Consider the following 15,178-nt stretch of genomic DNA (forward strand, 5'->3'; position numbering starts at 1 on the left):
GTCCACGTACATTCTCCAGGTGGTCACCAAAGAGCTAGGCCCGTCCACGCTCCCCCATCTGTGGAAGCATTTGGTGCAGTGCTGATTTATGTAGTTCCAGGCCCACTGGGACGTCCACCGGCCACCAAGGGGAAGTCGCCGGAATCTTCTCCGGCAGTCTGCGTGAGCCCCAAGATGGTGATGTGAGCAGCAGGCAGGATCGGGCTTGGTGGCTGTTGCAGGAGGTGGTAACACTATATCAAATATTCCGCCAGCACAGCGCCATCTCCGGTTGCAGGTGAGACAGTCTGGAGTGGCCCCCTCCACTGCGCTTCCAACTAAATTGCTTTGTAAGGCGGCAGTAGCACTGAGCTCCCCGGACACACGTCTACTACTCTTTACACCGCTTGACCACGCCCCCACCCCGTAGTGCTGTTTTTTACTGGACTAATTATACTTAAATAGAGAGCAGTCTGCGTAAATACAGCATTTCCTTTCCATACCTGTTTACTCAGCCTACCCATCATCTCAGTCGCTTAACAGCTTCCTAATTTTAGAATAGTAACATTTTGTTAGTGAAATGTATATATATTATATATACTTGTACCCTAAAGTAGCTATAATCGACGCCCCCACTATGCACAGTGTTAATAATGTAATGTAATTTCAAATGTTGCAGTGATGTTAATATCAATGATATTATAAAACGTGTCATGAGTGATGTAATATGCAGGTTAATTAGCTGTGAATGGCGAGGGCACAAGTTAAAGTTACTTTAGGGCCAGAGTTACAGTTAACTTGATATAACTGTAACTGGTGAATTTGAGTGTTTTTTTTTAGTTTAAATGTCATATTGTCACTGATATTTTTACCTAACCATAACACCAGTTTAACCTTTGCTTTTTCAGTGAATATCTAGGGGTTTTTAAACATAGAAAGATACTTTGGGCCTTATTACGATTTTGGCAGTCCGACCGCCATAGGACCACGTCTGGCCTTGTTAGCAGCCCATAGTACTGGTGGCGCAAAGACTGCCATATTACAAGTTGACCATGGGCCAGTGGTGTGGAGGCTGGGATCTTGCAGAGGTGGTGAGTATTTTTCACAAATATATTGATGCCTAGGTGTGCATTTCGAATGCAGATGTGTTGGATGCACACATATGCATGATATAAGTGGAAAAATACCATATACCCATTACCGGGGCTCAGCTCATATGTGGGCAGTCCAGGAAATGGCTGTACGGTACAAAAAGGACACCTCTATATTGCCACACACAGGGTCGCAATCCTCGGGGGGAAGAATTTGCTGTGAAGGGGGGGCCTGGAGACCGGAATTCATGTCAGAATCTGCCTGATAGAAGAAGAAAAGGATGAGTATACACCCCACATCCTTTGTCACTGCCACCTTGAAGCAGGTGGTTGGACCGCCACAGTCCGCTTGTGGAACAGGCAACTCGTAATATGGGCGGTGGTGCAGCTTCCCCATCCCGCCCTATTGTGGCTGCCTTTTCCGGACCACAAACCTGGTAGTCGGAGGTCTGCTGGTAGTCTCATCTGCAGAGCTCACTGCGCTCTGACCGCCACCACCGATGCAGCATTCCACTGGACCGCCAAAATAGTAATAAGGCCCTTTGTTCCTTTCTGCCAAGCCCTGCAGCCTACCACTTGCAAGCAGCCTACCCCACGCCACACACAGCCTCCTGGCATGTATAATGTGCTGTTGATCTCACAGGATCTAGCTCCACTCAGGTACACTTACTGATTTAGCAAGAGTCACAACATCAAAATCTAAAAAGTGACCCCGTTATTGTCTTTCTACAAAATGTTCCAATATTTATAATATAGTGTATATTTTAATAATTCACACAATGCAAGGTTTAATAGCAGTGATTCTTATGAAAATGTTTAACAATAAAACATGTCTGTGATTTTTTTCTTTTAACATAGTTTTTATTATTGCGTTTTGCGGGATGAAATGTTAAAAGAGTTTTTCTTTTAACCTTTTTTAGTCCACACAATGGAATCATAAAAATGACCACAAGAGGGCCTTGTGCTCTACCTGAAGAGCATAGAGCTTCAGCTAGGTTTACTTTAACAAAATATTGTATGCTGTTCTGAAATCATGGTTTTAATGACTCAGGAGACATTCTGTTGGTTTAATGTTGCTGGGGGCAGCTTCACTTCCTGCGGTTCTCCACAACATTAAAAAAGTGCTTGGTGGTGCTACTCCATATTCTCATGGTACCACCATGATAAAAAAAAAAAAGCTTCCACAGATCATTATGGGGGGCCCTAGAAAGAACAGTGAATCACAAAATAAGCAGCTTATGCCACTCATTTATTATTTACTTGTTTGTCCCTGGTGACCAACCTGGACACCCTTTTAAAGAAAGCATTATTAGGTGGCGGGGTACCCTGCTTCCCTAACCTTTGTGGCCCTGTGATCCCATCCTCCAAGGTCATCCTTTTTAGGTCTTGTGGCATTAACCGCGCAAAAGTGCGGTCTCGCTAGAGACCTATTGTGAGCGACGCAGCTTTCGAGGAGACAAGAGATGGCCACGCGCTTCTTCCAAAAGCAGATCGGAGCAGGCCGCGCGCGCGAGAACGCGCACGCTGTGGCCATCTCCTGTCTCCTGGGAAGCTCCAACACACACACAGCCACACATCCGCCTGCTTTCACACACGCATGCGCACACACAGAGACACACACACGAGCGCACATACACGCACTGACACATACAGAGACACCCCCCCGCCGCCGCCTTATACATACACACATGCGCGCACACACACACACAAGCGCACCGAGCCCCCCCCACCATCCCCCATACAATGCCAGTGTCTTGAAGTAGGCTGTACCACGGCCTGCCACTATTAATGCATACTTTGTAATTATCTGGTGCCATTTCTTACCACAACGAGCAACCGTCACAAAGAGGTGGAGGGTGAGCAGAGTTACTACCTATCGCGCAGCAGGTGGTAAAGCAAGGATGAGAAGCACAGGGTTCCTTGGACCACGATAGGTCTCGTTTTGCTGCTCTGTGAGGTAAAGCAGTGCTCAGCGCTCCCTCACCTGGGTGTGTGATCCTGGCTCTCCCGTCCCAGGAGACCGCTCACCTCCTCCCGGTGCTGCGGCGGTTCTGATGCTCTCAGACCCTTCCTCCCTTGGAACCAGTGCCTCGCACACAGAAGTGCCGGGAGTCACCCGACCCCTGCGGTAGTAAGTCCGGAGGAGCCCCGGGCCGTGTGTCAGGGGCACAGCTCGGTACACCATCCACACACCCCTCTCGGTGGGTCCACGGCCCCTGCACCACTCTCGGCTGGCACTCGGCTCACCTCGCTCTGTCCGCTACACACACAGACAGCGTATGTGTTTCTGAGAGGAACCGCCTCCCACCCACCCTCTCCCTCCCCAGCACCTGCCCCACAGCCGCCCCTCTGCAGTGACCGCACCTGCTTTCCGAACTTGCCCCTCCACGCAGCGCTGCGCCTAAATATGGCCATTTGTTATGAGTTCTCGAAAGACTCTCCCTGTCCACTTCATTCATATAAGAAAGTTATAACCAGCATCCGAAAGAAATGTGGCCAGCCCGACCCTTCCGGTGTACGCATGGACGATTGCTTTTCTGGGTTGTCACTCGTAGCAGTTCTAGAGGGTAGCTTTGACACAAGGCTGACCTAGCGTGAACTTTACACTGACATCAGAGCTGTGTGAATAATAACAGCTGTGAGCCCTGTGCCTGAGGTACATCATCAGAGCTGTGTAAATAATAACTGCATCAGCCCCGTGCGTGAGGTGCATCATCAGAGCTGTGCGCATAATAACAGCTGTGAGCCCATGCCTGAGGTGCCTCATCAGAGCTGTGTGAATAATAACAGCTGTGAGCCCATGCCTGAGGTGCATCATCAGAGCTGTGTGAATAATAACTGGGTCAGCCCCGTGCGTGAGGTGCATCATCAGAGCTGTGTGAATAATAACAGCTGTGAGCCCGTGCCTAAGGTGCATCATCAGAGCTGTGCGAATAATAACTGCCGGCAGCCCCGTGCTAAGGTGCATCATCAGAGCTGTGTAAATAATAACTGCGTCAGCCCCGTGTGTGAGGTGCATCATCAGAGCTGTGTGAATAATAACAGCTGTGAGCCCGTGCCTGAGGCGCATCATCAGAGCTGTGTGAATAATAACAGCTGTGAGCCCGTGCCTGAGGTGCATCATCAGAGCTGTGTGAATAATAACTGCGTCAGCCCTGTGCATGAGATGCATCATCAGAGCTGTGTGAATAATAACAGCTGTGAGCTCGTGCCTAAGGTGCATCATCAGAGCTGTGTGAATAATAACTGCGTCAGCCCTGTGCATGAGGTGCATCATCAGAGCCGTGTGAATAATAACAGCTGTGAGCCCGTGCGTGAGGTGCATCATCAGAGCTGGGTGAATAATACCAGCTGTGAGCCCCGTGCCTGAGGTGCATCATCAGAGCTGTGTGAATAATAACAGCTGTGAGCCCTGTGCTGAGGTGCATCATCAGAGCTGTGTGAATAATAAATGCGTCAGCCCCGTGCCTGGGGTGCATCATAAGAGCTGTGTGAATAATAACAGCTGTGAGCCCGTGCCTGAAGTGCATCATCAGAGCTGTGTGAATAATAACTGCCGGCAGCCCCGTGCTGAGGTGCATCATCAGAGCTGTGTGAATAATAACTGCATCAGCCCCGTGCTGAGGTGCATCATCAGACTTGTGTGAATAATAACTGCGTCAGCCCCGTGCGTGAGGTGCATCATCAGAGCTGTGTGAATAATAACCGCTGTGAGCCTGTGCCTGAGGTGAATTATCAGAGCTGTGTGAATAATAACTGCATCAGCCCCGTGCTGAGGTGCATCATCAGACTTGTGTGAATAATAACTGCGTCAGCCCCGTGCGTGAGGTGCATCATCAGAGCTGTGTGAATAATAACCGCTGTGAGCCTGTGCCTGAGGTGAATTATCAGAGCTGTGTGAATAATAACTGCGTCAGCCCCGTGCGTGAGGTGCATCATCAGAGCTGTGTGAATAATAACAGCTGTGAGCCCGTGCCTGAGGCGCATCATCAGAGCTGTGTGAATAATAACAGCTGTGAGCCCGTGCCTGAGGTGCATCATCAGAGCTGTGTGAATAATAACTGCGTCAGCCCCGTGCGTGAGGTGCATGATCAGAGCTGTGTGAATAATAACAGCTGTGAGCCCGTGCGTGAGGTGCATCATCAGAGCTGTGTGAATAATAACAGCTGTGAGCCCTGTGCCTGAGGTGCATCATCAGAGCTGTGTGAATAATAACAGCTGTGAGCCCCGTGCCTGAGATGCATCATCAGAGCTGTGTGAATAATAACTGCCGGCAGCCCAGTGCTGAGGTGCATCATCAGAGCTGTGTGAATAATAACTGCATCAGCCCCGTGCTGAGGTGCATCATCAGACTTGTGTGAATAATAACTGCGTCAGCCCCGTGCGTGAGGTGCATCATCAGAGCTGTGTGAATAATAACAGCTGTGAGCCTGTGCCTGAGGTGCATTATCAGAGCTGTGTGAATAATAACTGCGTCAGCCCCGTGCGTGAGGTGCATCATCAGAGCTGTGTGAATAATAACAGCTGTGAGCCCGTGCCTGAGGTGCATCATCAGAGCTGTGTGAATAATAACTGCGTCAGCCCCGTGCGTGAGGTGCATCATCCGAGCTGTGTGAAAAATAACAGCTGTGAGCAACAGCATACTCTTGCACACACTCTCACTGCTCACCAATTCAAAGTTTGCTAAAAATGTTATGCAACGCAATGTCATACACAATGCCGATAACTCAAACTTTAATGCTGCGAGACCTATTGCATTGTAAATGCCTGTTACTTAAGGGCAATGGGCACTCTGTCCCCCTCCCCGAGCTACTTTGGGTTCTGGAGACCCCAAACCCTGGGGGCCTGATGGCTTTATTTTTCAGGGAAGGGGTCACCCAGCCCTCTGCCCTGAGCTTCTTCCGGCCATAGGGACCCCACCCTGGACTTTATTTTAATTAAGGGGAGGGATCCATTCCCCAGAGCCACAAGTAGGTGCTCCAGGGCCCACCCGTGACATCCACAGTACACTATGATAGGGGCTGTCAGAGGGGAGCCCCAGGGCCCCTGCAGCCCCACTGGCCATCCCCATGCACCCATCCTGGATGCACAGGGAGCGGGCATTGCTTCCACCCAGTGGGAGTAGCTGCTTTTGCTTGCTTTCCCTGATGCTGATGTGTTGAACCCCTAAAAAAACAATAGGTCCACTTTTTTATATGTGGGTGTTCTGACTCTTTGACAAAGCCAGTAAGTCTGCCTTACTCAAAATGACACCTATTATATTGTTGCTTTACAATTAAAAAAAACTCAGAAATTCACAGAAAAATGTTAATGACAAGGTAATGTTTTAAACTAAAAAAACGGAGATTCAAGAGTTATCTCAAGTAACTATAACTTGTGACCTAAAGTAACTATAAATCATGTCCTCACCATGCATTTATTATACCTTCACATACACATCATTCATGACATGTTCAATGACTGAATTCGAAACATCCCTAAGAAGATCTGAAATAACATTACTGATAACAACACGGTGCACTGCGAGGGCGCGTGCATAATAAAATTGATACATCAATCGGTAAACTATTGCTCTTGAGAAGCAGACTGAGCATGAGACAGCCTTGATATACAGCCATGGAGTAATACTTAGAAAACAGTAAAATGTAGAAGTAAGATGTCACATAAGTTATGAAAGGTGTTTATATTGTTTGATGGTACATTATGGAGCAAAATCATCCTAGTTTCAATATCAGTATAAATGTGGATAATAAATTGAGCACAATTACCTTTGGTGTAAAATCACATTTGGGTGTAAATCATATATGTGTGCAAAATTACTTTTAGGTGCTAAATCACTGGAAGGGGATACTTAAGAATGACTGTGTTATCACATTTAGGAGCACCTATTTAATAATTGTGCAATGTCAAATTTGGGAGCATAAGCACCATTGGTGCAACATTAAGAGGAGTGTGTCAGTTCAAGAGTGCTGAGAGCAAAACACAACAGCATAAAAGAACACATGTTGAAAATCAACTCTAGGTGTAAAGTGGCTCTTGGTGCAACATTAGAATTACGCCGGAGATATTTTTAGTTGCAAATAAACATTTAAGTGGAAAATGCTCCTGTATGCAACAGTACTAGGAGTGTTGAGACACTTTAAGATTGAAGTCAAAACAAATGTGTGACTAATACCATATTTAGGTGTACAAACACATTTAGGTGCAATATCCTGCTTGATGCAAAGGCAGCATTTCGGATTTTTGTGTAGGTGCAAAATCTCTCAAAGCTTGTGAGCTGTGTGTTGCTGATGCAACCCTGGAATTGAAAATCTTAATGTAAACCCCTCACCTCCTGTAGCGCCAATAGGTTGCCTGGTGTAGGACACATTAAAGGTAGGTTCTTCAACCAGTGGAGGAGGGTACATGCGCCTTCGCAGGAAGAAGCCAGCCCCGCAACAAAAAAGCACACCCATCATCAGCAAAAACCTGTGGGAATAGAAAAAGGAAACAATGGTCTGAATTTGTGTTAACTACAAAAGGTATTGTAAGGCAACTGCTGTCTAAGAAACGAAACACAAGTAGTCCTTTTTCAAGAAAATGGATGAAACTTCCTTGAAGTTCAATAAGATGATTTCAGAGATACTGTATCTTGACGAGTGCTCCTAACATGACATCCCTTAGACACTGTTCTGCTAGGATGAATGGTAGTTTCTATTGAAAAGATGTAAGATCTGGGCCAATAATGATTTCACAGTCACCTCGTTCTGTCAGTCTCAGCAGCAAAACAGCCTCAGGTGCTCTTTTACTACCATGACATAAGATCTGGCAGAGGTTCTCGGGTGAATGGAAAGCTCCGTGCCACACCTAGACATTTCCAATGAGCCTCACATCTGCCCATCTTGAGCATCACAACTGGAATATCCAACAGATGACCTTATCTGTACAGTGCTACAATCCATCAACAATTTTTCTTATCAAGCATAAGATCATACTGCCCACAGAAAGGATTCATGTTCTTATGTAAGTTGGTGAAGACAGCAATGAGGCTACTAGCCTGGTTCCTTCCATTAAAATACAGGGATGCTATTAGATAAAATAATAGCCCCCGCTACTTATAACTTAGGGCCTGTTGGGATATGTAGTCCACTCCTAGGAGTACCAATGTTTCGGTTAATATTTTATATTTTCTCCAAGGATGGCCCTCATGCGATTTTCCACAGACCTCCAAAAATCATTTAACACTGCACATGCGAAAAAAACATACAGGTAATTTGCCTTGGGGTAGTTGCATTTTTACATATGTTGCACAAATGTCGGTAGTCTATGTGGTGTCCAATACAGCCTATGGATAACAGAAAAGTGATGACGTTTAAAATTAGCTAGAGTTACCATGTATGAAAAAGTTTAACTGAGTCCATCCATAAAGAGGTGACACTGCCCTCCTGCAGCACCCCTGTCCAGACCTCAGATAGATCTTGCATTTTCTCTTCCTCTGTCTCCAAGAAATATCTATACCATATTGCTGCTTCTTTAGGTTCCTGGGCAGGATCCTGTAGCAAAGTTTCAAAGTCCCAATTGCCACCGACTTAATCTCCTACAGTCACAGCCCATGAAGTAATCTGCAGGTATTTGAACCTGGAGATCCTGCCGCCTGCCTTGATGTTCAAAACTTCCCATGGGACCAAACCACCTGCTGTTATTAGGTCTCCCCATTTTTTAACTCTTGCCTGTTTTAAAGGAAGGCTCAAAACATCCTTCAAGCATTCCGTTGTCCTCGGGGATTTCCGTATTGGGACAAACTCAGGGAAGTAACTGATCTTTAAAGTCTGTCTCACTGCGAACCAGAGACTTGAGGCTGCTTTCATCACCTTTAGTCCTTCTTTTTTGAAGAATTTTTGTGCTCCAAATTTATAGAGAAAGGCTCCTCCCACTTCTTTAGTTATTTCGCCCAATATTAGGCCCCATGTAGTATTTTCAGGTTCTCCCACCAACATACGAAAGCTCTTCCATTGAAAGGCCATACAGTAAAGTCTGATGTCTGGTAATGCCAACCCCCCTTTTTTAAGACATCTTCTAAGATTTTTCCAGGACAGCCGAACCCCCTGGGATGCCCAAATGAAGGTCGAAATCTTCCCTTGTGTTTTTTTTGATTTCCTCTTTGGGAAAGCTGAATGATATACAGTTAAAAAGATAGGTTAATTTTGGCAAGACAGACTTTTTTATTAAATTAGCCCTCCCATATATGGACAGTGGTGGATTCTTCCGCCGAGCTAGATTCCTGTCTACTTCCTTCAAGTTGTGTAGGGGGATCTCATCTATCTTCTCAACAATTGTTATCCCAAGATATTTGATCTCAGAGGATACTCTGCCACCCCATCCGGCCATATTCCAGCACAATACTTCCGTTTTCGCTAAATTAACAAGATATCCAGAAAATACACCCAACTCAGCAGTCAGATATTCTATTCTTGACAATGTTTGTGTTGGATCAGAAGTATAAACTACAAGATCGTCTGCATATAATGCAATTTTGCTATGTATCGGGAGCTGGTGAATGGGTATGATCTTATCATGTATCCTTAATTTTTGTGCAAGTGGTTCCATATATATGTCAAAGTGAAGGGGGGACAGGGGGCAGCCATGTCTCGTCCCTCTCCTAATTTTGAAACCCCTAGTCAACTCCCCATTCAACAGAGTTTTGGCCGTGGGTTGCTCATATAACTTTTGCACTGCCTGGATAAAATTAGGGCAAAATCCTATTGCTTCTAAAATGGGGGATATGGCGGCTGTGAGGTAAACGGTCACGGACCACCGGGGAGGAGATTCAGACTTATAATAATTTGTGCACCTCTTCCCGTTTTTTTCATTCGGAAGCTAGATTTCTTGATGGGGTGAATACCCCACACCCTCTACGCCCCATATGGCTTATGGTCTCCGCAAGAAAACTTACACTTAAGAGCATACGATATGGTACTACATGGAAGTGTCTCCGAGTGATGGCGGGTCAGATGCGCCGGCGTTGATGTGGCTGGAGGCAGCGCTAGCAGTGCAGCGGCTCAGAGCGGCACGTGCACAGAGAGGAAGAGGCAGTACTAGCCTCATTACGGCATTTGTGCCATATCTGAGCCACCAGAGGACGGCTCTTTTGCGGACCCAAGGAAATCAGGCCCCCCAGCTGGATGAGAACAACGGGCGGTGTAGGAGGGGGGATCGGGTACGGCGTGTGTTACCTTCCATGGAGAAGGAGAGCTTGACACCGGCAGAAGGTGAGAAGCAGGGAGAGTCTTTGGGCTCTCGTTTGGACCGGATTTCAAGATACACACTTTGCACCCCTGCCCCAGGAGTCATGGACACCTTTAAGGGGGTAAGTCAAAGATCTAGTTTTATATCTGCTGAAGGGCACACAGCTGCAGGCAAAGTCCCCACCAAAACCACAAAACTAGGGAAAGTGAAGAGTAATCAGGGGAAGAGCCCGAGTGGAAGAGGTAAGAAGATCTCTCCCTTGTTAACTAATATCACCCCCTCCCTAAAGGCATACTACAAGGTGCTCTCGCAAGAAATGGCAACAGGGGATAATGGTCAAAGTAGGGAGGACCTGGCTAATCCCAATAAACTTTTAAATAACTCTGGAGGAGAGAAGCAAGGGAACAAAGGAATACAAGATGGGGCTGCTACGCCGAGGTTCCAAGTCACAGAACAGGTTTAATGCTCTTCAAGAAAAGGAGCCTGGCGAGCAGGAGCAGGCTAGTGTGGATAGATATATTGAGATTGAAGCAGATGATGAATTGTCAGAATCCCCAAGTACACCAATATCAGTGGAAACCGTACAGTCACAACGGTCACTGCTAGAAAATCCAGGGGCCACATTAGCCTCCATCCTTATGGATCTGAAGAAAGAGTTGAGAGGCAGGTTTGAGGTACCAGAGGCAAACCAAGCAGATATACAGAAATCATGCTCAGCTCTGAAACAAAAACTAGACAACGTTGTCACTCGAACAGGGAAGCTTAAAGAGGAAGTAAGCTGTCTGAGGAACAAAATCTCAAACAACACAAAAGGAGTGGAGACTTTGGCAAGAGAGAACGCAATTCTTAGAGACGACCTAGAAAGATTGGAAAATCACTCCCGGAGGAATAACTTGATGTTTTTAAATATCCCGGAGGCAGAAGAGGGCTCTAACCTTAAGGTATTTGTGGTGAAATTACTATCTGAGACAGCACTGAAGGATAGATCGGACATCGACCGGGACCGGGAAATACAGAGGGTCCATAGAGACCCATTTAAGAGAAATCCTCAACGCCTCAAGCCAAGAAAAATCCTTATTAACTTTCTTTCCTACTCTGTAAAGGAAGCTATCTTGTTAGCCGCATTGAGAAATGGCCCATATGTTGTTCGAGATACCCAGTTCACCATCAGATCTGATGTATGTCACGCAACCGACCAGAAACAGTGGGAACTGGGCAAAAGAATGGGATAACTTAACAAACTATGCTCAACTAACATTCCCTGCCATGCTAAGAGTTATGTGGAATAATCAAATGAGTAATATAAGGACAGTAGAGGAGGCAGACAGATTGTTAGATTCCATAAAGGTAGGGGGGACCCCGAGTTGATAAGCCTGTTACCCTAAAGAATTCTGGAAATGTACATATATATTGTTCTTTTTTTTGTTTAGTCAGAGAAATAATAAACACGAAAAGGAAGGGAGAAAGGAAGGGAAAGGGCGAAGAAAGGAAAGAAAGGGGAAAGAAAAAAAAAGATTTTTTTTAAATAGTAAAGAAGTGAGGGAAAAAGTTCACATTACTTAGGCACATAATTATACTTAACACTAAATAGGTATATAATTGTTATTTTGGGGAATAAGGCGATCTTGTTCATGGGGAGGCACAAAGATAAATCTTTTTCTTTTAGATTGAATATCTCTAACCGGCGGTCTCAATAGGCTTTATGCCTGATAGTCTGGGGAAGGTTCTCATGAGGGGGGTCGAGGGTGCACTAGGTGGGGTGCAGTGGGAGAAAATAAAAAATAAGTCCTCATTAGGCAGATTTGATACATCACAAAGTTCATCTGGGCCTGTTTTGATATTTAAAAATGTAGGGATCCTCTGGTACAAGGGGCATTGATACAGGGGAACATATGGCAGGAGGAAATAATGAAGTTAAAATCATAACATGGAACGTAAATGGATTAAGGTCAAAAAGAAGACAAAGGACGCTAGTGGGATACCTAGAAGCTTCAAAAGCCGAAGTTTATATTATACAGGAAACCCATATAACACCAAATGAGAGTAGAGGGGTGTTTTCTAAATACAGTTGGATAGAAAGCTATGTAGCATCAAAACAACCAGAGTTCACGAAAGGTGTCGCTATAATTGTTAGGAAAGGATCTGGAGTTGCTTTGATGGCCTCTAGCACTGATGGTTCAGGGAGGTGGGTAATGGCCATGCTTAAATGCTCGGGTTTCAAGTTTGTATGTGTCGGTTTCTATGGCCCAAACATGTATGATCCCCAATATCTAGTGGATATGCAATTAAGATTGGTAGAGAAATCATCTCCTATAGTTATAGGAGGAGATTTTAACACTATTTTAGATCCAATATTGGATAGATCCTCAAGTAGGAGGGGGATGCAGGCCCAAGCACTGAAAACAAGGCATATGCTTATAAAGTTGGAAATTATGGATGCCTGGAGAAACATAATGAAGGGCAAAAGAGCCTATACCTTTCACAGTAAAAAGTACCATCTTTTTACCCGGTTAGACTATATACTGGTTGGCAAAAAGTGGGCAGGGAAACTAAAGGATGTGCACATATCTCCTGAACACGTCACAGATCATAATATGGTTAGCATTACACTGCGGGAGATTAGTGTAATGAAATGTGGTAGATGGACACTGAAGAGAGCTATCCTATTAGACCCAAGCGTAGCTGCCACACCGAAGGAAAAAACTGTTGAATTCTTCCAGACAAATGCTAACTCAGCACCAATTGGAGTCATTTGGGACGCCATTAAGGCCTATACCAGAGGGATTTTGCAAAACCAGGGATCATATAAGAATAAAGTGGAGCGAGCCGAATTAAAAAAATTGGAGGAAGAGATTGGGTACTTGAAAGGGAAGGCGCAGGAGGCCGCATACTGTGAGGAGGAGACAGCAAAAAAGTTGGACGAAGCTAGATTGAGCTATAGGTTGAAATTGGAAACAAAGAGCAGAGAACGGTGGGAGGCAGGATGCAAGAAGCATTTTGAGTGTAGAGAAAGAGTGGGAACTCTGCTAGCCTGGAAGGTGAGGGCAGGCAGGGAGAGAAATCATATGAGAGAGTTGGTCATAACTCCTGAGGGGGATACCTCTAACAAGGAGGAGGCAATGCAGGAAAGTATGGTAACACTCTTCTCAGAACTTGATTCAGAGTCTGAAAGACTAGATGCAGAGCTGGCTGAGTAACATCGCCCTCCCAGTCTTAACGGCACAAGGGAGGAATAGGATTAATTCTCCAATATCTGAGGAGGAAATACGATAACAACTAAAGAATGGCAAGGCGGCAGGCCCTGATTCAGTTCCGGTTGAGGTTTACAAACTGATATCAGAAGAGATAGCCCCAGAACTGATGACTCTTTTTAATGCTATATATAAGGAGGGGGAGAAAATCCCAAACTCGTGGAATGAGGCTATAATTGTGCTAATTTTAAAATGGGCTAAGGATCCGAGAAATCCCGATTTTTATCGACCTATATCTCTATTAAATGTGGGCCTAAAAATATATACTGGTATACTGTAAAGGAGATTGACCAAGGTGGCACCAAAATTAATACACCCTGACCAGAAAGGGTTTGTCCCCAAGAGACAGATACAAGAGTTAACACTTTCATTAATAGGGACTATTGATTTAGAGGTTGCAAGATCAATTCTTGGCCGTGATCACAATAGACGCCGCCAAGGATTTTGATCGGGTCTGCTAGCCTTTCCTGTGGGCTGTTCTAGATGCAGTGCATTTTTGCCCTAATTTTATCAAGGTGTATTACGTGTTAACAGATTTGAGTATGGGGATCTGTGGGTGATGGTGAAAATCTGGCTGAATGACATGTCTCATCCTGTCTTGAATCTCCTCATCCCTCCTGAATATTCTATTCTCTGCATCGACTACAAAGAAAAAACTAGACATGATCATCATACTCAAAAACCCCATCCTCATTAGTGTTTGGAAAAAGATATGCCAAACATTTCCAGTGCCTGTAACTAAATTCAAAACAAAGAGCTTTTAAAAACAAACCACAACTGTTTATCTCCAACAACCTCTACTTGTTAACTTCAACCCACACTAGAGAGACTTGAATGACTCAGTGGTATACGATTATCCACATTCCACATATGAAATCACATTAATCATTTCTTTGAGTTCAGTTCTTTCAGTCACCTACACTCACTAATGGCTACGAGGGCCCCATGGGTGAGGACTGTAAGGCCATTGTCGGGTACCATTTACCCTTCGTATCACCAAAACTATAACCACCAGTCAACCCAGGAGACAGAAAATAGGTGTAAAACACACTAAACACAACAATGTCTCTTTTCTAGCAACCAATATCGCCTCACCTCTACTCTACCTATGTAATGGGTGAGAGATAAGTGCTATTGTGGCTCATCAAAAACAGGCCACAATCAAATCATTAAACAACTTTGCCCTGCAAAAAATTAAAAAAAGGTAAAGTTGACAAAGTCAGCACTCTGCTACACCATATGCCGCAAAATAACCAAAACGTTTCTAAGAACTTCAGAACACAAATGGTAACAAATGCCATTGACGACAAGCTTCAGACTCATGCACCACAAATGCTGAGTGTACAAATCTGAAATTTACTTTAGGGAAAAAAAACAGTCAAAAAATATCAATAGTTAAACAGTTAACTATTTCTCTAATCTCCTCATGATCACCAACACTAAAGAAAGGAATAATGAATTTTCAGAATTTTTGGGAAATAAAATTAAAAGTTGAGACCTCCCTACCAACCCACACTCCACTAGGGACTATGATTGCTAAAACCCATCCCAAAAATCTGCAGAATCTGTTTCTGCTTCTTATCAGGACACTATATAGAACATGGCCTAAAGATTAATGAATACAAAACTCTA

General features: G+C 44.9%; 1 protein-coding gene across 1 annotated transcript in view; it reads right to left on the reverse strand.

Annotated features, from left to right (window-relative positions):
- Nucleotides 1-15,178, reverse strand: part of VOPP1 (VOPP1 WW domain binding protein) — a 456,859-nt gene that overhangs the window by 53,249 nt on the left and 388,432 nt on the right. The window contains exon 4 of the mRNA XM_086964684.1: nt 7,402-7,538. Within this exon, the coding sequence (XP_086820810.1) occupies nt 7,402-7,538 (137 nt within the window). The remainder of the gene's footprint in view (nt 1-7,401; nt 7,539-15,178) is intronic.

This window comes from Lissotriton vulgaris, chromosome 4_1, assembly GCF_964263255.1.
Source record: "Lissotriton vulgaris chromosome 4_1, aLisVul1.2, whole genome shotgun sequence".
NCBI lineage: Eukaryota > Metazoa > Chordata > Amphibia > Caudata > Salamandridae > Lissotriton > Lissotriton vulgaris.